The following is a 21,719-nucleotide window of genomic DNA, read 5'->3' as shown; positions in this document are numbered from 1 at the left end:
CAGCCATTTAGGGGGTGACCGGTTCCCTTTAAAAAAGAGAAAACACAGTAATTTGACAATAAATGGCTTCACCCAACCACTAACAATGACTGGAGAAAAAGTTTTGGTGCTATCATTCATATTCTCTGAAAAAAGGCACAAAAACCTTCATAAGAAATAGTGAGGTCTTACTATTGTTACAAACCAAAAAAGAACCCTAGACCTCTAAAAATTAAATAAAATTATATATATATATATATATATATATATATATATATATATATATATATATATATATATATATATACATATATACACACACACACATATATACATACATAGATAGATAGATAGATAGATAGAGATAGATAGCGAGCTGAACAATGGCTAGTAAGCACCACAATTTGGTGGGAACTTCTTTTGAAACTATTTGATTTTGTACCCATGTCTTGGTCTGTGTAATCAGGAGTGAGATGAGACCACTGATTTATTTGTGATATTTCTGGATCTAACTTTCAGTACCCTGTTTTCTTTTTGTCTTGTAATTATGGCATATGATTACTTGATTGGCATTATGCAATATGATTATTGAAATACGCCATCTGTCACTGCCTGATCGAGCATCCATAATAGGTCATTTGACAAAAATGTGTATGGGTATTGTGCAATAGATATTAAATGTGGCATTTGCCACTGCTAGATCAGGTATTAATCGATATACAGGTCATCTGACAAAGAATGTGTTACAAAACTATCTGAAATGTAAGGGTACTGTGTAACAGAAATAATGGCTTGATTCTACCACTTAAAACTGTAATATTGCCATCAGCATACAGACTTTGGCCCTATTAGACATAGGGCATTTTTTAAGCTAAAATATCTGTGAATCTTTGGTCTCTAATTGCAGTTTAAAATATTGTTATTAGTATTACAGACTTTGTGGCCCTATCATTTGATACAGGTTATCTTTCTGCTACCCATTTTATCCTTTTCTATTTTGCTACCCATTTTTTGGTTGCAATATTTCTCCTGAGACTACGAGATAATTTTCACATTGGGTATTTCTTTGTATATGTGTGTATTTTTTGTGTATATTTAGTGCAAGACATTTTTTTAAGGTGCACGAGGGCCTTTAGGGCTGCCGACGTTGAGCGGGGCGCCATTACGTCAACAAATTAGGGTGCCAACCTCTCCTGGTAGGAAGGGCGAGTCTAGGGTCAGTCTAGGGAGAGATTAGCCCTAGTTAAGTTATCACTCCCCTCCTACATGAATTTTATTTTTGTACTCTTTGGATAACTACTATTATGTGATATACCGTATATACTCGAGTATAAGCCGAGATTTTCAGCCCAAATTTTTGGGCTGAAAGTGCCCCTCTCGGCTTATACTCGAGTCATGATCGGCGGTGGGGTCGGCGAGAGGTCTGTCATATACTCACCTAGTCCCGGCGCTCCCCCCGCCTGTCACACTGTGTCCGGGTGCCGCAGCTCGTCCCCTGTTCAGCGGTCACGTGGGACCGCTCATTAAACTTATGAATACGCGGCTCCACCCCCATAGGGGTGGAGCCGCATATTCATTTCTGTAATATACGGTAACGGTGACCGCTGATAGAGGAAGACGCTGCCGTGCCCGGAGGCCATCTGTCCGGGAGAAGGAGCCAGGGACGCCGGGAGCAGGTAAGTATGTCATATTCACCTGTCCACGATCCACATGCCGGGCGCCGCTCTGTCTTCCCGTCCTCCTGCAGTGACTGTTCAGGTCAGAGGGCGCGATGACGCATATAGTGTGCGCGGCGCCCTCTGCCTGATCAGTCAGTGCGGAGAGACGCCGAGACGGGACGCTGAGGTGCTGCGGCAAGAGAGGCGAGTATGTGTTTTTTTTTTTTATTACAGCAGCAGCAGCATTATATATAACACAGATTGAGATGGAGCATCTATGGGGCAATAATAAACGGTGCAGAGCATTATATATATGGCACAGATTGAGATGGAGCATCTATGGGGCAATAATAAACGGTGCAGAGTATTGCATATGGCACAGATTGAGATGGAGCATCTATGGGGCAATAATAAACGGTGCAGAGCATTATATATATGGCACAGATTGAGATGGAGCATCTAATGGGGCAATAATAAACGGTGCAGAGCATTGTATATGGCACAGATTGAGATGGAGCATCTAATGGGGCAATAATAAACGGTGCAGAGCATTGTATATGGCACAGATTGAGATGGAGCATCTAATGGGGCAATAATAAACGGTGCAGAGCATTGTATATGGCACAGATTGAGATGGAGCATCTTTTCTTTTAAATAAATATTCAAAAAAACACTTAACCTACTGATGTCTCAATTAATTTTACGTTTATTGATATCTATTTTTATTTTTGAAATTCACCGGTAGCTGCTGCATTTCCTCCCCTAGGCTTATACTCGAGTCAACAAGTTTTCCCAGTTTTTTGTGGCAAAATTAGGGGGGGGGGGGTCGGCTTATAATCGAGTATACACGGTACCTTTTTAAATATATTAAAATAAAGGTTTATTTTTAGAGGTCTAGGGTTCTTTTCTCTGAAAAAAGGCCAAGAAAGCAAAAATTCTGCCAGGGTATGTAAAATTCTGAGCACAACTGTATATACAGATATCAGTAATATCACACCCATCATCAGATATACACAGATGTACAACACCTCACCTGGCTCCTGCAATGTTCATTGGGTGGATGGTCTGGGGAACAGGAGGTACGGTTTCCTTCTCCATTAGCTTTGATGGACTGGACGGAAATATTAAAGGTTTGGAGTTGTCTTCGAGGTCAGGGCATTTCTCCGAGGACTGCGAACTGCCAACATATGCAATTGGTTTCTGTGGTGGTGGTTTATGGGCAGGAAAAGATGGGGAATTCTTGGTCAGGGCAGCATACGAGGACTGTGCATTTTTCAGAGCTTGCTGTGCCTGATAGGAGAGTTTGGTGGGTGGAGCTTTATCCTCACACGTGTCGGCTTCTACAGGTGAATGGGCAGAGGAATCCACTCCAGATGGTGGCACTTGTTGGCTGACGGTGGAGCTAGTCATCTCTGGTAGTGGAGGCACCTCAGTGTCACTCAGGTTTTCAGGTGGTAACGGTGGTGGAACGGCTTCCATGGATGCTGTGTTACCAGGTGGTGGAAGGGGAGGGGCACTTGTTGCAGGTGGCAATGGTGGCGCAGACACTGGGGGCAGAGGGGGGGCAGCTTCACTGAATGCTGCTGCTGGTGCAGTAGGTAAGGGTGGAGGGGGAACCGTGCTATACATTGGAGGTCCAGGTGCAGAAAACGGAGGCGGAATGTTTATTCCTGGAGGTACAGCAGGGGGTACAGCAGGAGGCATGACTGCAGAATATGCTGGGTACTGAGGAGGAACGACAGCAAGGTAATGGTTGCCCCCATACTGCTGCTTCAAAGCTTTCAGTGAGGTAACTTTGTCTTTGAGTTGAGATTTTGTGGCCTTCATGAGTGCCTGCCACGATGTCCACTGCACGTGGTAGTCCTGCAGCTGGTCCTTGTGAGGGTAAGTCTGGAGTAACTCCTGCCACTTCTTAAACTGACTCTCCCACTGCTGGTGAAGTGGCAGAAACTGCTTCTGCTGCATCTCATGGTGCTGGAGCTGCACATCCACAGACATGGCCTGCAACAAAACACACAGCAGTGAGTGCGAGACACAGCATTAAATACAGCTGGGGCCCCCCATTCCGAGCCACAGAGCGCCGATCCCAAGAGAGCACGTCTCCCTGTACTTCTAGGAGGGCGGTCACTTCACAGCTAAAACGGTCTGTATTGTAGTCTAGCTGCTGACAGTTACCGGAAACAGCCAGCAAGCTGAAAGACTAAGGCTTAGGGTCTAAGGGGTAACGTTTCTCCTCATGGAGAGTGACATACCAGCTGGCTTGTCAAGGTAAGGAGGCTTATTCGCCGTGCAATGCTCCTCTGGGAAATTTAATATGCAAATTGCCTCTTCAGAGAAAAAGTGGACTTAAACTCTATAGCGCCACCTGTTGGAAGTAGCGATCCTACAAGTCACAATCAACCCTTTAACGAGTCGTGCAATATGACTTAGGATAAAAGCCAAATCAGTATCTCAATTCGCAGACACGGTGTTTCGGGCTGTTGGCCCTCGTCAGTGCAAAGCATGAGAACTGATTTGGCTCCATAAGGAGAAACCTTACCCCTTAGACCTCAGTCCAGAGCCTCTCACCTAGCCAAATCAGTTCTCATTCTTCGCACTGACAAGGGCCAACAGCCCGAAACACCGTGTCTGCGAATTGAGATACTGATTTGGCTTTTATCCCAAGTCATATTGCACGACTCGTTAAAGGGTTGATTGTGACTTGTAGGATCGCTACTTCCAACAGGTGGCGCTATAGAGTTAAGTCCTCTTTTTCTCTCAAGAGGCAATTAATATATAAGGCTTAAGGCAAACTAATCAAAATGTTAAAAGATCACCACAGCTTTCCCTGGCACATATTGAATGTAACCATAAACTAATCCCAAATTCAACAAATGGCTGAGAGTTCTTGCCAGTTACACAGCGGGTAAACACCAGATATGAGGTTTGGTGATTTCTAGCTCAGCCTATTTTCTCTGCCATCTCGGAGGTCTTAGATGCTTTTCCTCCTTCTCCACACTGATATGCCATCTGGACACACTGCAGTTTTGAAGGATTTGCACAGCAGCATTTCACATTCGGGTACAGATGGATGATTAGGATGTTGTCAGCTTGGCTTTGGAAACCAACAGTCTTTCAGGAAATTGTTATCTGTACTTGAACCATAAACTGGAGATGTGCAAAACCCAACACCGAGGGAGGAGGGGACGAGCAGAGTTCTGGTGTGCCAGAACCTGGAGTCCGCAGACACACAATGGCACTGATAAAGCTCTAATATTATAATGCTGTGTATAGTATCAGCAAAACAAAGGTAAAGAGCGAGCTCTTCCATATTAGCAGTGAAAATCTACATTGGCAACCCAACGTGCAGCCTATGCCAGGGGACATGACTTACAGCGAGGTGCGGGGGCTCTGCCAGCAGCTGCTGGGACCGCTGGAGCAGCTGCTGTAATGCGCTGTGTTTCTGAATGATTCCCTGATACTGGAAACCCAAGCGATGCTGCTCATGCTGCTGCCAGTGCGCGGCGGCTTCCTGCAGGGTCTTCAGCCTCTGCGCCTGCTCCGGATCCTCTGTCAGGTTCATGCTCGGCTGAAAAAACAAAAATACAACCAGAATAGTGAGCACCTATAGACAAGGTGGCCCACTGGCAGTGAGCACCTATAGATGAGAAAACCCATGTACAATGAGCACCTACAGATGACTAAACCCACGGACACTGAGCAACTATAGAGGAGGCCAATGGCCAATCAGCACCCATAGATGAGGAGGCCTGTGTACAATGATCACCTATAGATGAGGACACCTATGGGCCGCAAAACATACACCTTCACATACAGATCACAGCTCCATACCGTCACTGAGTGCTGTTTGTCACTTAACAGCAATGGTGGCAAAATTACCGTGGAATCCTGCGCAGGGGGGAGGACCTCATCCAGTGGGGGCGGCTCTTGGTAAGGGGGCGGAGCATATCCAGCAGACGGGTGTAACACACCTAGCGGGGAATCGGCAGCCGGCGCCATCGTCTCTGTTGCAGCTCTCTTAGCTTTCTGCTGAAGACTCAATAAATGCTGCTGATAATAAAACTGCTGCTCCTCCTGCAACAGGAAAGCCAGCGTGAGGAACACAGAGTGGCGGGGGTGCATATAAGCGCAATACAGCGCGGCGGGGGGGAGGGGGGGGGCTGGGAGGTTATGTACACAATACAGAGCAGTGGGGGTATATATACACAGTTCTCTGAAAAAGTATTTGCCCCCTTCCTGATTTCCTATTCTTCTCCAGGTTTGTCACACTTAAAGGGAACCTGTCACCCCCCCAGGCGTTTGTAACTAAAAGAGCCACCTTGTGCAGCAGTAATGCTGCATTCTGACAAGGTGGCTCTTTTAGTTCTTGGTGCTGTAACTGCAGAAATAATCGATTTTGCAATTTGTCCAAAATACCTTGAAACAGTCCTGGGGGCAGGTCTTTCCCCCCTAATGCAGACGCAGCACCGCCATCACTCATGCCCTCTTGGCGCCGCCACCTCAGCGTTGTTTTCCACTGTCCCGGCGCCTGCACTGTTATGTTATGCCTCGGGCATGCGCAGTTAGCGCTGACCGTCTTCTGACATCATTTGACGTCTTGCTGACTGCACCTGTGCGGCCGCGCTGCCCGAGATCCCACCCCGCAGTGTTAATAAATCAGAAGACACTGAGGAGCGGGATCTCGGGCAGCGCAGCCGCACAGGCGCAGTCAGAAGACATCAAATGATGTCAGAAGACGGGCAGCACTAACTGCGCATGCACAAGGCATAAGATAACAGCGCAGGTGTTGGGACAGTTGAAAACAAAGCTGAGGAGGCGGCGCCAGGCACCAAGAGGGCATGAGTGACGGCGGTGCTGCATCTGCATTAGGGGGGGAAAGACCTGCCCCCAGGACTTTTGCGATTTGTCCAAAATACCTTGAAATAGTCCTGGGGGCAGGTCTTTCCCCCCCTAATGCAGATGCAGCACCGCCGTCACTCATGCCCTCTTGGTGCCTGGCGCCGCCTCCTCAGCTTTGTTTTCAACTGTCCCGACACCTGCGCTGTTATCTTATGCCTTGTGCATGCGCAGTTAGTGCTGCCCGTCTTCTGACATCATTTGATGTCTTCTGACTGCCTGTGCGGCTGCGCTGCCCGAGATCCCGCTCCTCAGTGTCTTCTGATTTATTAACACTGCGGGGTGGGATCTCGGGCAGCGCGGCCGCACAGGTGCAGTCAGCAAGACGTCAAATGATGTCAGAAGACGGTCAGCGCTAACTGCGCATGCCCGAGGCATAACATAACAGTGCAGGCGCCGGGACAGTGGAAAACAACGCTGAGGTGGCGGCGCCAAGAGGGCATGAGTGATGGCGGTGCTGCGTCTGCATTAGGGGGGAAAGACCTGCCCCCAGGACTGTTTCAAGGTATTTTGGACAAATTGCAAAATCGATTATTTCTGCAGTTACAGCACCAAGAACTAAAAGAGCCACCTTGTCAGAATGCAGCATTAGTGCTGCACAAGGTGGCTCATTTAGTTACAAACTCCTTGGGGGGGGGGTGACAGGTTCCCTTTAAATGTTTCAATTACCAAATAAATGTAAATATTAGACAAAGATAACACAAGTAACACAAAATGCAGTTTATAAATGAAGGGCTTTATTATTAACCCCTTAATGACCATGCCAAATTTTTCAAAACTAACCAGTGTCACTTTAAGTGGTAATAACTCTAGAATGCTTTAACAGACCTCATTGATCTGGAGATTGTTTTTTTTGTGACACATAGTACTTAGCAGTTTTCAAACTTTGAATAATTATCCCTTTAATCCACAGTCATAATACATAAAATAGTCATTAAATAACAGTTACCTCATGTCTGCTTCACATCAACACCATTTTCAAAATATCCTTTTATTTTATTAGGATGTTAGAAGGTTTAACACTGTAGCAGCATTGTTTCATAAATTTACAAAACTTACTTTTTTAGGGACCTATTCAGTTTTGAAGTGACTTTGGTGGACCTCTGTCGTAAAATCCCCAAAAGTTACACCATTTTAAAAACAGCACCCCTCAACGTTATTCAAAACAGCTGTCAGGTAGTTTATTAACCCCTTAACGACCAGAGGTATTTTTGCTTTTGCATTTTCAATTTTTGCTGTGCTTCTTCCCAGTGTGTGTGTGTGTGTGTGTGTGTGTGTGTGTGTGTGTGTGTGTGTGTGTGTGTGTGTGTGTGTGTGTGTGTGTTTTCACCATGTTTACTAAATGCTAAGACTGACCTGCCATTATGATTCTCTAAGTCATTAATAGTTCATAGACACCAAACATATCTAGGTTCTTTTTTTATTTAAGTGGTGAAGAAAAAAAATTCAAAAGTTTGTTAAAAAAAAAAAATTTGCTATTTTCCGACATCGTTTCGTGATCTTGGTTTGGGTGAGAGCTTATTTTTTGCATGCCGAGCTGACATTTTTAATGATACCTTTTTGGCAACCAAAAATACGCAATTCTTGGTTTTTGAATTTTTTTCTCGTTTTGCGATCGTGTTAATTCTTTACTTATATTGATTGGCCAATTCTGAAAACAGCGATACCAAATATGTGTATGTTTGTTTTTTTATTGTTTTATTTTGAATGGGGCAAAAGGGAGGGTGATTTAAACTTTAATAAAAAAAAAAATGTTTTGCATGCTTCAATAGTCTTCATGCTGTACTTGTCCGATTAGCTCTGCTATATACAGGCGATGATCAGATCGCCTGTATATAGCAGAATTGCTATGAGCACCGACCACCGGAGCCTACATCAAAGGGAGGGAATCTGACATCGGCGTACATTTACGTCCGATGTCGGAAAGAGGCAAATCATTTGGGTGCTTTTCAGAAATTAATATAAATTGGCATAACAGTAAGGAAAAATTTTATTTTTACCACCTAAAAGTTGCTAACTTCTGAACAAGCCGCTATAGCTGGAAAACTAAGCCCGTTATTTGGCCGTGAATTACCATGGCAATAATCAGGACCACACGATCAAGACCTCGAGGTGTTGATCGGGTTAAAGAGGGAGCCCCTACACTCTGTTAAACAGTTAGATGCTGTAATCAATATTGACAGTAGCATCTATGAGGTTAAAATGCCATGTTTGGTGCCAAAACCAATCAAGGCTGATAAAGCAAGGTGTCAGCTATAGTCATAGTCGACAACTGCTGCATTCTCACCACTCGAAGGATGCTATTGTCTGATTTGGGAGGCCGGTAAAAGACGTATCCAAACATACAGGGCCCTGTGTGAAAAAGTGATTGCCCCCTCCCTTAGAACATAAATTATCTGTGGTTTATTACATCTTTGGGAAGAGGAGTACACGTTCCCTATCCACAAATAGGCCGGATTACTGCCAAACTTGTTCTCAATCAAAAAATGACTTACCGTATATACTCAAGTATAAGCCGACCCGAGTATAAGCCGAGGCACCTAATTTTGCCACAAAAAACATATGCCCCATATAATGCTGCATAAAAGGTTAATGATGCCTCATAAGATGCTCAACAGAATATTATGCCCCATATAATGCTGCACAAAGGTTGATGGCACCATAAGATGCTCCATAGAAAAATATGGCCTATATAATGCTGCACAAAGGTTAATGATGCTCCATACAAAATATGCCCCTTATAATGCTGCACAAAGGTTAATGATGGCCTCATAAGATGCTCCATATTAAAATATGCCCACATAATGCTGCTGCTACGATAAAAAAAACAAACAAAAAAAAAAACACTCCCCTCTCGTCGCTGCTCCTCAGCGTCGCCAGCTCTCTGCAGTGACTTTTCAGGCAGAGGGTGTGCACTAACCACGTCATTGCACCCTCTGAACTGAACGTCACAGCCAGAGGACCCGGAAGAGACAGGCTGTGGAACGGGAACAGGTGAATATCACATGGCTCACCCTCCCCTAGTCCTACTCACCCTCCTGGCGCTGAACATCAGTCCCTGCATCTCTTTCTGTGCTGAGCGGTCGCGTGGTACCGCTCATTAAAGTAACGAATATGCACGCATTTCCACTCCCATAGGCGTGGAGCGCGTATTCATTACTTTAATGAGCGGTATCACTGACCACTCAGCACAGGAAGAGAGATGCCGGCACCAGAGATGCAGGGACAGATATGCAGCGCCAGGAGTGTGAGTATGATGTCTTCTGTTCCCCCACTGGTAATGACTCGTGAATAAGCCGAGAGGGGCATTTTCAGCACAAAAAAAAAAAAAAAAAGTGCTGATAATCTCAGCTTATACACGAGTATATATGATAAATTGGACCTGCCTGACAAAGTGAAGTAGACCAAAAGATTCTCAAAAGCTAGACATCATTCTGCGATTTTAAGGAACAAATTCAGGAACAAATGAGAAACAGTATGTTTGATCAGTTTGGAAAAGGTTATAAAGCTATTTATAAAGCTTTGGGACGACAGCAAACCATAGTGAGAGCCATTATCCACAAATGGTGAAAACATGGAACAGTGATGAACCTTCCCTGGAGTGGCTGGCGACCAAAATTACCCCAAGACAGCAGCGACGACTCATGCAAGAGGTCACAAAAGACCCCACAACAACATCCAAAGTATTGTCATATCTGTTTGTGACATCAAGCTGAAGCGCAGTTGGGTTATGCAGGACAATGATCCAAAACACAACAGCAAGTCCACCTCTGAATGACTTAATTAAAACAAAATGAATACTTTGGAGTGTTCTAGTCAAAGTCCTGACCTTAATCTGATTGAGATGCTGTGGCATGACCTTAAAAAGGCAGTTCATGCTCGGAAACAACAAGGCTGAATTACAACAATTCTGCAAAAATGAGTGGCCAAAATTCCTCCAGAGCATTGTAAGGCTACGTTTACATTAGCGTTGTGCGGCGCAGCGTCGGGCGCAGACTCGGCGACGCATGCGTCATGTGCCCCTATATTTAACATGGGTGGCGCATGGACATGCGTTGTCTTGCATTTTGTGAGGCATGCGTCATTTTGGCGCAACTGTCAGGGCGCAGAGGACGCTGCATGATGCAGTTTTTTCTGCGCCAAAAATCATGCAAAAAATGAACGCATGCATCACAAAACGCTGTGTTGTGCGTTGCGTCGCCGACGCTGCGCCGCACAACGCAAATGTGAACGTAGCCTAAAAGACTCATTGCCAGTTATTGCAGTTGTTGCTGCTAAGGGCGGCCCAACCGCTAATTAGGTTTAGGGGGCAATCACTTTTTCACACAGGGCCATGAAGGTTTGTTTGTGGGGTTTTTTTTCCCCTTAACCCCTTCGCGCCAGCCGCCGTACTAGTACGGCGCTGCCGGCACTGCCTTTGTGCCAGCCGCTGTACTAGTACGGCGGCTCGATCACCGCGGTCTCGCGCCGCGGTGATCGGGTGCGGGTGTCAGCTGTATATGACAGCTGACACCCCGCAGCAATGCCCACGATCGGCGCTATCGCCGATCGCGGGCATTTAACCCCTCTGATGCCGCTGTCAGTAGTGACAGCAGCATAGAGGTGGATCGCGCAGGGACGGGGGGCTCCCTGCGCTCTCTCACCGGAGCAACACGATGAGATCGCGCTGCTTCGGTGACCTGGAAGGAGTCCCCGGATCCAAGATGGCCGCGGGACTCCTTCCGGGTCATTTACTGACCTGGCTTGCCGGCGCCTGCTGAGAGTTCCTAATAGCAGGCGCCGGCAAGCCTGTGGAACGTGCCTGTCAGATCGTTCATCTGACAGAGTGCTATGCACACTGTCAGATCAACGATCTGATCTAAAACAGTGATGTCCCACCCTGGGATATTGGTAAAAAGTAAAAAAAATAAAATAAAATACAATGTATAAAAATAAAATAAAAAAATCCCCAAATATTGGTGCGTTTTTGGTGCGGTTTTTGATGCGGTTTTTTATGCAGTTTTCTCTGCAGATTGTCTGTGTTTGACACAAATAAAGCTTTAACTGCAGTGGGGGAAAAAAAAAAAGAAATGATGTCATTTCCTTGTCCAACCCTTTTCTTCTTCCATCCTCCATTTTGGGACTAAACACCAAAATGAGTGGACGTGTTTTGAATGACAGCGCTCCGCGGAGTGCTGAGCGTAGGCCAGATCACAGCCCGCGGATCCAGCTCTATCCAGCTATTTAAGTCTACGTTCACATTTGCGGTCTGCGCCGCAGCGTCGGGCGCCGCATGCGTCATGCGCCCCTATATTTAACATGGGGGCGCATGGACATGCGTCGCACTTGCGTTTTGCGCCGCATGCGTCACTGCAGCGCACGCATCCGGGCGCAGAGGACGCAGCAAGTTGCATTTTTGCTGCGTCCAAAATCAATCAAAAAAAGGACGCATGCGGCGCACAACGCAAATGTGAACATAGCCTAAGTGCCACGTATTTCAGTGCCACGTATTTCAGTGCCACGTATTTCAGTGCCACGTATTTCAGTGCCACGTATTTCAGTGCCACGTATCAAAGTGCCACGTATCAAAGTGCCACGTATCACGTATTTAAGTGCCACGTATTTAAGTGCCACGTATTTAAGTGCCACGTATTTAAGTGCCACGTATTTAAGTGCCACGTATTTAAGTGCCACGTATTTAAGTGCCACGTATTTAAGTGCCACGTATTTAAGTGCCACGTATTTAAGTGCCACGTATTTAAGTGCCACGTATTTAAGTGCCACGTATTTAAGTGCCACGTATTTAAGTGCCACGTATTTAAGTGCCACGTATTTAAGTGCCACGTATTTAAGTGCCACGTATTTAAGTGCCACGTATTTAAGTGCCACGTATTTAAGTGCCACGTATTTAAGTGCCACGTATTTAAGTGCCACGTATCCCACGAAGATTTTCCATGGAGAACAGACAGATCCAGAGATATGTCTGCTCTCCACGGCTGCAACAACACACTGACAGGAGCCATAGTTCCTGTCGGTGTGTCACTGCGCATGCGCGAGCGAGTTTACCGGCGGTCATTGACCCCGGCACTCTCGCTTAACGGCAGTGCTGCGTGGGAAAGTTCAACGCAGCTGTACTGCTGTTAACCGAGACGCCGGAGTCATTGAACTCCGGGACAGTACGTGACACACTGCTAGTAGCTTCGCTCCTGGCAGTGTATCGCCGGAGAGCAGGGGATCGGCGTGGGACACTCGTTTTATGGATTCTGCGGACAGGGAGTATGAATTTGATTTTTTATTTTGTGATTTTTTCCTGGAGGATCGAGGGCTTCGCCTACAAGTGTGCTGTTGGTGAGTATATACTCTATGTTATGTGTTTTATGTACTGTACTGTGTGTCATGTATGTGTATTGTGTGTAGGTGTTTTGTGTAACTTTACAACTGTGCTAAGTCGCCGGACACAGGGACAACTCTCCCATCCTAATACCGGATGGGAGCAGTAGTCCCATACGGCGACTTAGCACAATGGTGGCACTAGCGTCGCATGGGGACACACACACACACACACACACACACACACACACACAGACACATACCAAATCAATCACGATCCCCATGCGACGGTACGCCTCCATGTCTCTCCGCCCAAGCACTTCCGCCCACGCACTTCCGGCCGCTTCCCCGCACTTCCTGCTGCAGCGGTTCTGCACCACAAACCGCAATAAAACCCGCAGATATATTTTTGATCTGCGGGTTTTACTGCGGGTTTGACCTCACAATGGAGGTCTATGGGTGCAGAACCGCTGCTGTTTCGGGCAAAGAAGTGACATGCTCCTTTTTTCCCGCAGCTATTCAGCGCGGCTTTTTTTTTTAAATTCAGGATCATGTGCACAGCGGTTCCTGTTTTCCATAGGGTACAATGTACTGTACCCTGCATGGAAAAAAGCTGCGGAACCGCAGCGGCAAAACCGCTGCGGTTCTGCAGTAAAAAACGCACTGTGTGAACATGGCCTAAAAGTACACATATTTGTTATCGCCGCGTCCGTAACGACCCACTCTATAAAACTATTCCACTAGTTAACCCCTTCAGTGAACACCGCAAAAATAAAAATAAAAAACAAGGCAAAAAACAACGCTTTATTATCATACAGGCAAACAAAAAGTGGAATAACACGCGATCAAAAAGACGGATATAAATAACCATGGTACTGCTGAAAACGAAATCTTGTCCCGCAAAAAAAAAGCCGCCATACAGCATCATCAACAGAAAAATAAAAAAGTTATAGCTCTCAGAATAAAGCGATGCAAAAACAATTATTTTTTTATATAAAATAGTTTTTATTGTGTAAAAGCGCCAAAACATAAAAAAATTACATAAATGAGGTATCGCTGTAATCGTACTGACCTGAAGAATAAAGCTGCTTTATCAATTTTACCACACGTGGAACGGTATAAACGCCCCCCCCCCCCCCTAAAAGAATTTCAGGAATTGCTGGTTTTTGTTCATTCCGCCTCCCAAAAATCGGAATAAAAAGTGATCAAAAAATGTCATGTGCCCGAAAATGGTACCAATAAAAACGTCAACTCGTCCCGCAAAAAACAAGATCTCACATGACTCTGTGGGCCAAAATATGGATAAATTATAGCTCTCAAAATGTGGTGATGCAAAAACTATTTTTTGTAATAAAAAGAGTCTTTTAGTGTGTGATGGCTGCCAACCATAAAAATCCGCCAAAAAAACGCTATAAAAGTAAATCAAACCCCCCCCCTTCATCACCCCCTTAGTTAGGGAAAAATAATAAAATTTTAAAAAATGTATGTATTTCCATTTTCCCATTAGGGTTAGGGCTAGAGTTAGGGCTAGGGTTAGAGTTGGGGTTAGGGCTAGGGATTTCAGTTAGAAAAGATTTTTTATTTTCACGGCTCTGCGTTATAAACTGTAGTGAAACACTTGTTGGTTCAAAGTTCTCACAACACATCTAGATAAGTTCCTTGGGGGGTCTAGTTTCCAATATGGGGTCACTTTTGGGGGGTTTCTACTGTTTAGGTACATCAGGGGCTCTGCAAATGCAACATGACACCTGCAGACCAATCCATCTAAGTCTGCATTTCAAACGGCGCTCCTTCCCTTCCGAGCTCTGCCGTGCGCCCAAACAGTGGTTCCCCCCCAAAATTGCGGGCTGAAACATCATTTTGTGGAAAGAAAAAATTATTTTTTTAATTTTCACAGCGCTACATTCTAAACTTTAGTGAAACAATTGGGGGTTAAAAGTGCTCACCACACATCTAGATAAGTTCCTTAGGGGGTCTTCTTTCCAAAATGGGGTCCATTGTGGGGGGATTCCACTGTTTAGACATGTCAGGGGCTCTCTAAAGGCGACATGGGTTCCGATCTCAATTCCAGCCAATTTTGCATTGAAAAGTCAAACGGCGCTCCTTCCTTTCTGAGCTCTGCCATGTGCTCAAACAGTGGTTTATCCCCATATATGAAGTATCAGCGTACTCAGGACAAATTGCACAACAACTTTTGGGGTCCAATTTATCCTGTTACCCTTGGGAAAATAAAAAATTTTGTGAAATTTTGTGAAAATATGAATTTTTTTTTACGGCTCTACATTATAAACTTCTGTGAAGCACTTGGAGGTTCAAAGTGCGCACCACACATCTAGATAAGTTCCTTAGAGGGTCTACTTTTCAAAATGGTGTCACTTGTGGGGGTTTCCACTGTTTAGGCACGTCAGGGGCTCTCCAATCGAGCCATGGGTTCCGATCTCAATTCCAGCAAATCTTGCATTGAAAAGTCAAATGGCGCTCCTTCCCTTCCGAGCTCTGCCATGTGCCCAATCAATGGTTTACCCCCACATATGGGATATCGGCGTACTCAGGACAAATTGTACAACAACTTTTGTAGTCCAATTTCTCCTGTTACCCTTGGTAAAATAAAACAAATTGGATCTGAAGTAAAAATTTTGTGAAAAAAAAGTTAAATGTTCAATTTTTTTTAAACATTCCAAAAATTCCTGTGAAGCACCTGAGGGGTTAATAAACTTTTTGAATGTGGTTTTAAGTACCTTGAGGGGTGCAGTTTTTAGAATGGTGTCACTTTTGGGCATTTTCTGTCATATAGACCCCTCAAAGTCACTTCAAGTGTGAGGTGGTCCGTAAAAAAAGTGGTTTTGCAAATTTTGTTGCAAAAATTAGAAATTGCTGGTCAACTTTTAACCCTTATAACTCCCTAACAAAAAAAAATCATGTTTCCAAAATTGTGCTGATGTAAAGCAGACATGTGGGAAATGTTGTTTATTAACTATATTATGTGATATAACTCTCTAATTTAAGGGCATAAAAACTAAGTTTGAAAATTGCTAAATTTTCATAATTTTCGACAAATTTTGTTTTTTTTTTCACAAATAAATGCAAGTCATATCGAAGAAGTTTTACCACTATCATGAAGTACAATATGTCACGAGAAAACAATGTCAGAATCACCAGGATCCGTTGAAGCGTTTCAGAGTTATGACCTCATAAAGTGACAGTGGTCAGAATTGTAAAAATTGGCCCTGTCACTTAGGTGAAAACAGGCTTCGGGGTGAAGGGGTTAATAATAAAGACCTTCATTTATAAACTGCATTTTGTGTTACCTTTGTCTAATATTTACATTTGTTTGGTGATCGGAAACATATAAGTGCGACATACAAGAGAACAGGAAATCAGGAAGGGGCAGACACTTTCACACAACTGTATACACAGTACAGAGTCGCGGGGGCGCTATATATATATATATATATATATATATATATATATATATATATATATATACACATATATATACATATATATACATATATATACATACATATATATACATAGTACTGAGTGGAGTGGTGGGGGTTGTATATATACACAGGGCTGTGGAGTCAGTAAGCTAAACCAACGACTCCTCAAATTCCCTAACTTCTGACTCCAACTCCACAGCACTGGTCACTAATAAGCATGTGCATAAAGTGCAGAACAGATTCATCTCACCAAAACGCTGAGATCCCGATATCAGGAACAGAACAGACATTTATAGGATATTTCAGAACTTTCCCAAATTCTTTTAACCCCTTCCCGACATGTGACGGTATAGTACGTCACGTCGGGACCCCCGCTTTGATGTGCGCTCCGGCGGTGAGCGCACATCAAAGTTGCGACATGTCAGCTGTTTTTTTACAGCTGACATGTGCGCGCAATAGCGGCGGGTGAAATCGCGATCACCCGCCACTATTAACTAGTTAAATGCCGCTGTCAAACGCAGACAGCGGCATTTAACTACCGCATCCGGCCGTGCGGCCGGATATGAGCGCATCGCCGACCCCCGTCACATGATCGGGGGTCGGCGATGCTTGTACATTGTAACCATAGAGGTCCTGGAGACCTCTATGGTTACTGATCGCCGGTGGCTGTGAGCGCCACCCTGTGGTCGGCGCTCACAGCACACCTGTAATTCTGCTGTGTAGCAGCGATCTTATGATCGCTGCTGCATAGCAGAGCCGATCGGGCTGTGCCTGCTTCTAGCCTCCCATGGAGGCTATAGAAGCATGGCAAAAGTAAAAAAAAAAAGTAAAAAAAAAGTGAAAAAAATAAAAAAAATATAAAAGTTTAAATCACCCCCCTTTCGCCCCAATCAAAATAAATCAATAAAAAAAAAACCCAACCTACACATATTTGGTATCGCCGCGTTCAGAATCGCCCGATCTATCAATAAAAAAAAAGCATTAACCTGATCGCTAAACGGCGTAGTGAGAAAAAAAATTGAAACGCCAGATTTACGTTTTTTTGGTCGCCACGACATTGCATTAAAATGCAATAACGGGCGATCAAAAGAATGTATCTGCACCAAAATGCTATCATTAAAAATGCCAGCTCGGCACGCAAAAAATAAGCCCTCACCTGACCCCAGATCACGAAAAATGGAGACGCTACGAGTATCGGAAAATGGCGCAATTTTGTTTTGTTTTTTGCAAAGTTTGGAATTTTTTTTCACCACTTAGGTGAAAAATAACCTAGTCATGTTAGGTGTCTATGAACTCGTACTGACCTGGAGAATCATAATGGCAGGTCAGTTTTAGCATTTAGTGAACCTAGCAAAATAGGCAAGCAAAAAACAAGTGTGGGATTGCACTTTTTTTGCAATTTCACTGCACTTGGAATTTTTTTCCCGTTTTCTAGTACACGACATGGTAAAACCAATGATGTCGTTCAAAAGTACAACTAGTCCCGCAAAAAATAAGCCCTCACATGGCCAAATTGACGGAAAAATAAAAAAGTTATGGCTCTGGGAAGGAGGGGAGCGAAAAACGAAAACGGAAAAAGCTCCGGGGGTGAAGGGGTTAAAACATTTACAGCACATCCTGCATTGCATTACTGAACCCAATTTATTATATACCTTAGGAGTCGGTCCAATTTATACCGAAGAAGGTAGGCTGGGTAAACTGTAAATTGGTTCCCAATGCAACCTCAAAAAGGGGCAGGTGTCATAGGAAATACCGTATTTTTCGGACTATAAGACGCACCGGACCATAAGGCGCACCCCAAATTTGGGGTGAAAATTGCAGAAAAAAAGATTTTTTATAAGATGGGGGTCCGTCTTATTGTCCGAATTTACAGTATCTTACCTGAAGGCTGGCGGTGGCAGAGCAGGGTCACAGGAGGCATGGTGTCGGCAGAGGTGGGGTGATGCGGTACGACGTGCACCTGAGCAGGGTCCCTTCCTGCTTAGGTGGGCGACGCCACGGCCTGGTGTCCATGGGAGGGTTGCAGCACTGGTTACCGGCGGAGGTGCTGGGATGAGGAGGTGCTGGGATGAGGAGGTGCTGGGATGAGGAGGTGCTGGGATGAGGAGGTGCTGGGATGAGGAGGTGCTGGGATGAGGAGGTGCTGGGATGAGGAGGTGCTGGGATGAGGAGGTGCTGCGATCAGGAGGTGCTGCGATCAGGAGGTGCTGCGATCAGGAGGTGCTGCGATCAGGAGGTGCTGCGATCGGTATGGTGTGAGAGGGTCCCTTTCCCCGGTAAGCAGCAGAGCCGGGTGAATGCTGTTGTCATCGGTGGTGGCGGCCATCTTCCGGGGGCCGCGCGTGCGCAGATGAAGCGCTCTGCTTCCCGGGGCTTCAGGAAAATGGCCGCGGGAGGCCGCGTGTGCGCAGATGGAGATCGCGGCGGCCATTTTCCTGAAGCTAAGAACTTCAGAAAAATGGCCGCCGCAATCCCCATCTGCGCACGCGCGGCCTCCCGCGGCCATTTTCCTGAATCCCCGGGAAGCAGAGCGCTTCATCTGCGCACGTGCGGCCCCCGGAAGATGGCCGCCACCACCGATGACAACAGGATTCACCCGGCTCTGCTGCTTACCGGGCTGCTGCATCACCTCACCGGGGAAAGGGACCCCGCTCACTGCGCCTCCTCATCTCCGCACCTCTGCCGCCACGGGTAAGCCTGCATTTCGACTATTAGACGCACCCCCCATTTCCCCCCCTTTTTTTGGGGGGAAAAAGTGCGTCTTGTAGTCCGAAAAATACGGTACTAAAATCTCTGAAGCCCCCAGTGAGAGGGGCACTCCCCCTCCCCCCTTACACAGATTTCCAGTAAAGAGACAAGAGCTGACATCCTGAGTCTTTTAGAAATAAACTGGTACAATGAACAAAGAAGGTAAAGTGGGAAGGGACAATCTTAATTAACATGCAGGCAGCTCCTTTCTTAAGCATTTCTTAGGCATTAGAACCTGGCAGTGCCAATGAGCATGTCTACTGTGCGTAGAAAAAGGTATATTGATTGTACAATTCAGGCAAGAATGGTCCTTTCAGAGGTTTGGATAACAAAAGGTACATATCTTTACACACAGATAGAGAAGTGGAAGAAGCTATTGTGCCCCCATACTTAGCGTCGTCTTAAAAAAGGTTTATGAATATTGTGGCTTGTATAGATCCGACAGTAAAGGGAAATTAATTTTCAGCTTTAGGATGAATTGGGGGAAGAAGATGCATAATGTTTTCATAACTATAACACCTGCTTATAAGCCACAAATCAATAGTGGGAAGATTGCTGAGAACAACAGTGTCATATTTGCCATGGTAAAAACCTGACAAAAAAATATGGCAGCGATCTCAAACTTCAGAGATCAGCAGGAGTGAATATATTGCCTAACTTGGTAATTTCATAAAATCCTGAAGGGCTGGGGACATCCCACAAACAGGCATATGTTGGTTTATCACATGAGGGGGAGTGGGTGGTATAGGTGAAACTCAGGTGCTGATAAAAGCTCCAGACAAATTATGATCTGTGTTCCTGTACAGAGATGCACATTGGTGTATGCATGAATCCGTTCATGCAACACCTCCAATCGAAGTGGCTGTCCTTTGGTAAACTGAATCATTTATCACTGTTATATACACACACACACCATGTCGAGAGGATGGGGGGGGGGGGGGGGGGTATAGGCTTGAGAAAGGATTTGCTTTATCCGAAATGTTGCCATGCCACAGGGCATTAAAAGGAACCTGTCACCCCCAAAATCGAAGGTGAGCTAAGCCCACTGGCATCAGGGGCTTATCTACAGCATTCTGGAATGCTGTAGATAAGCCCTCGATGTAACCTGAAAGATGAGAAAAAGAGGTTAGATTATACTCACCCAGGGGCGGTCCCGCTGCGGTCTGCTCCGATGGGAGTCATGGTCTGGGGCCTCCTATCTTCTTACGATGACGTCCTCTTATCTTTACACTGTGGCGCAGGCGTACTTTGTCTGCCCTGTTGAGGGCAAAGTACTTCAGTGCGCAGGCGCCGGGAAAGGTCAGAGAGGCCCAGCACCTGCGCACTGCAGTACTTTGCTCTGCCCTCAACAGGTGAGACAAAGTACGCCTGCCGGAGCGTGAATACAAGAAGAGGATGTCATCGTAAGACGATGGGAGGCCCCGGACCGCGACGCCCATCAGATCGGACTGACCGCCCAGGTGAGTATAATCTAACCTCTTTTTCTCATCTTTCAGGATACATCGGGGGCTTATCTACAGCATTACAGAATGTTGTAGATAGGCCCCTGAAGCCGGTAGGCTTAGCTCACCTTCAATTTTGGGGGTGACAGGTTCCCTTCAAAGTCTTTTTTTTTTTTTACATCTTTTTGTGCTGTTTCCCTTTTTGTTTACTCTCTGGAAGGCCATTGGAATGGTCAGAGAAGCGTGCACGCTTTAAGGTTTTTTTTCTGGTGCTGTGTGTATATATATATATATATATATATATATATATATATATATACATACATATACATATATATATATACATACATATACACACACACACACACACACACACTGTGTAGATGAACTAAGAGTGCAGGGCCCACCGAACAAAATATCCATTTATTTAAACAAGAAAAAAAAAAAGGAGGCAGCACCCACGGTCACCCTGCACTGTATATATACGGACACTCATGTTGGGGGCGCTATCACACCTTCGAGTCTCCTCTCTTACCTCCAGGCTCTTCTTGTCCCCGGGGTTCCCCTCGGTGCCAGGCAGGGGCGGCGGAGGCGGCGGCTGCTGCTCTGGGGCAGGCGGAGGCGGCGGCTGCTCAGGCTCCGGGGGCGGAGGAGGAGCCGCGGGTTGCTGGTAGTCGGTAGGCTGGTAGTCGGGAGGCGGGACGCCGTGTCCATAGGGTGGTGGTGGGAAGGGGTAGGCGGCGGGAGGCCGCGGCGGGCTGTAGTAGTGTCGCGGGGGCGGCCCAGCAGGCAGCACGCTTTCGAGCTGCCGCTGGTGCATCCGTTGGAGCTGCTCCAGCTGAGCGAGGTGCTGGTCGCGGAAGCTCTGGAAGGCGGGACCCGAGGGAGGCCCAGCGGGAGCTGGGGGCGCGGACGGGCCGCCATAACGGGGAGGCCAGGCCGGGTACATGACACCGACTGCCGCTGCTCGGCGAAATCCGGACGTGACGACACAATAGCTGCGCAGGCGCACTACTGAGCGCTCGATGGCAGTTCACTGCGCATGCGACAGAGCAGCTGCCGGGGAGGTCTGAGCTCAGTGGTTGCTATGGCAACAGGGAATTCCCGCCTCATTCTGAATCGGTTTCATTCATAAGTGAAGCGGACCGCAGTTTCCATTGTGTTGTCACCCACACCCCGGCCTCTACTGTTTCCACAACTCTCGGGCTCTACTGGGTCCTCACCTCCTCTTTCCCCCGGGCCTC

At 46.0% G+C, this 21,719-nt stretch overlaps 1 protein-coding gene across 1 annotated transcript in view; it reads right to left on the bottom strand.

The window, feature by feature from the left end:
* YLPM1 (YLP motif containing 1) overlaps positions 1 to 21,498 on the bottom strand; it is an 87,920-nt gene extending 66,422 nt beyond the window's left edge. Inside the window, exons 1-4 of the mRNA XM_077267431.1 lie at positions 21,011 to 21,498; positions 5,517 to 5,711; positions 5,011 to 5,205; positions 2,671 to 3,638 (exon numbers count right to left, since the gene is read on the bottom strand). Coding sequence (XP_077123546.1) covers positions 2,671 to 3,638; positions 5,011 to 5,205; positions 5,517 to 5,711; positions 21,011 to 21,424 — 1,772 coding nt within the window. The 5' untranslated portion in view covers positions 21,425 to 21,498. The remainder of the gene's footprint in view (positions 1 to 2,670; positions 3,639 to 5,010; positions 5,206 to 5,516; positions 5,712 to 21,010) is intronic.
* Positions 21,499 to 21,719: the final 221 nt, after the last annotated feature.

The sequence above is a fragment of the Ranitomeya variabilis genome, chromosome 1, assembly GCF_051348905.1.
Source record: "Ranitomeya variabilis isolate aRanVar5 chromosome 1, aRanVar5.hap1, whole genome shotgun sequence".
NCBI classification, from domain to species: Eukaryota; Metazoa; Chordata; class Amphibia; order Anura; family Dendrobatidae; genus Ranitomeya; species Ranitomeya variabilis.
Note: the sequence above shows the minus strand (reverse complement) of the source record. Positions and strands in the feature narration are given on the sequence as shown.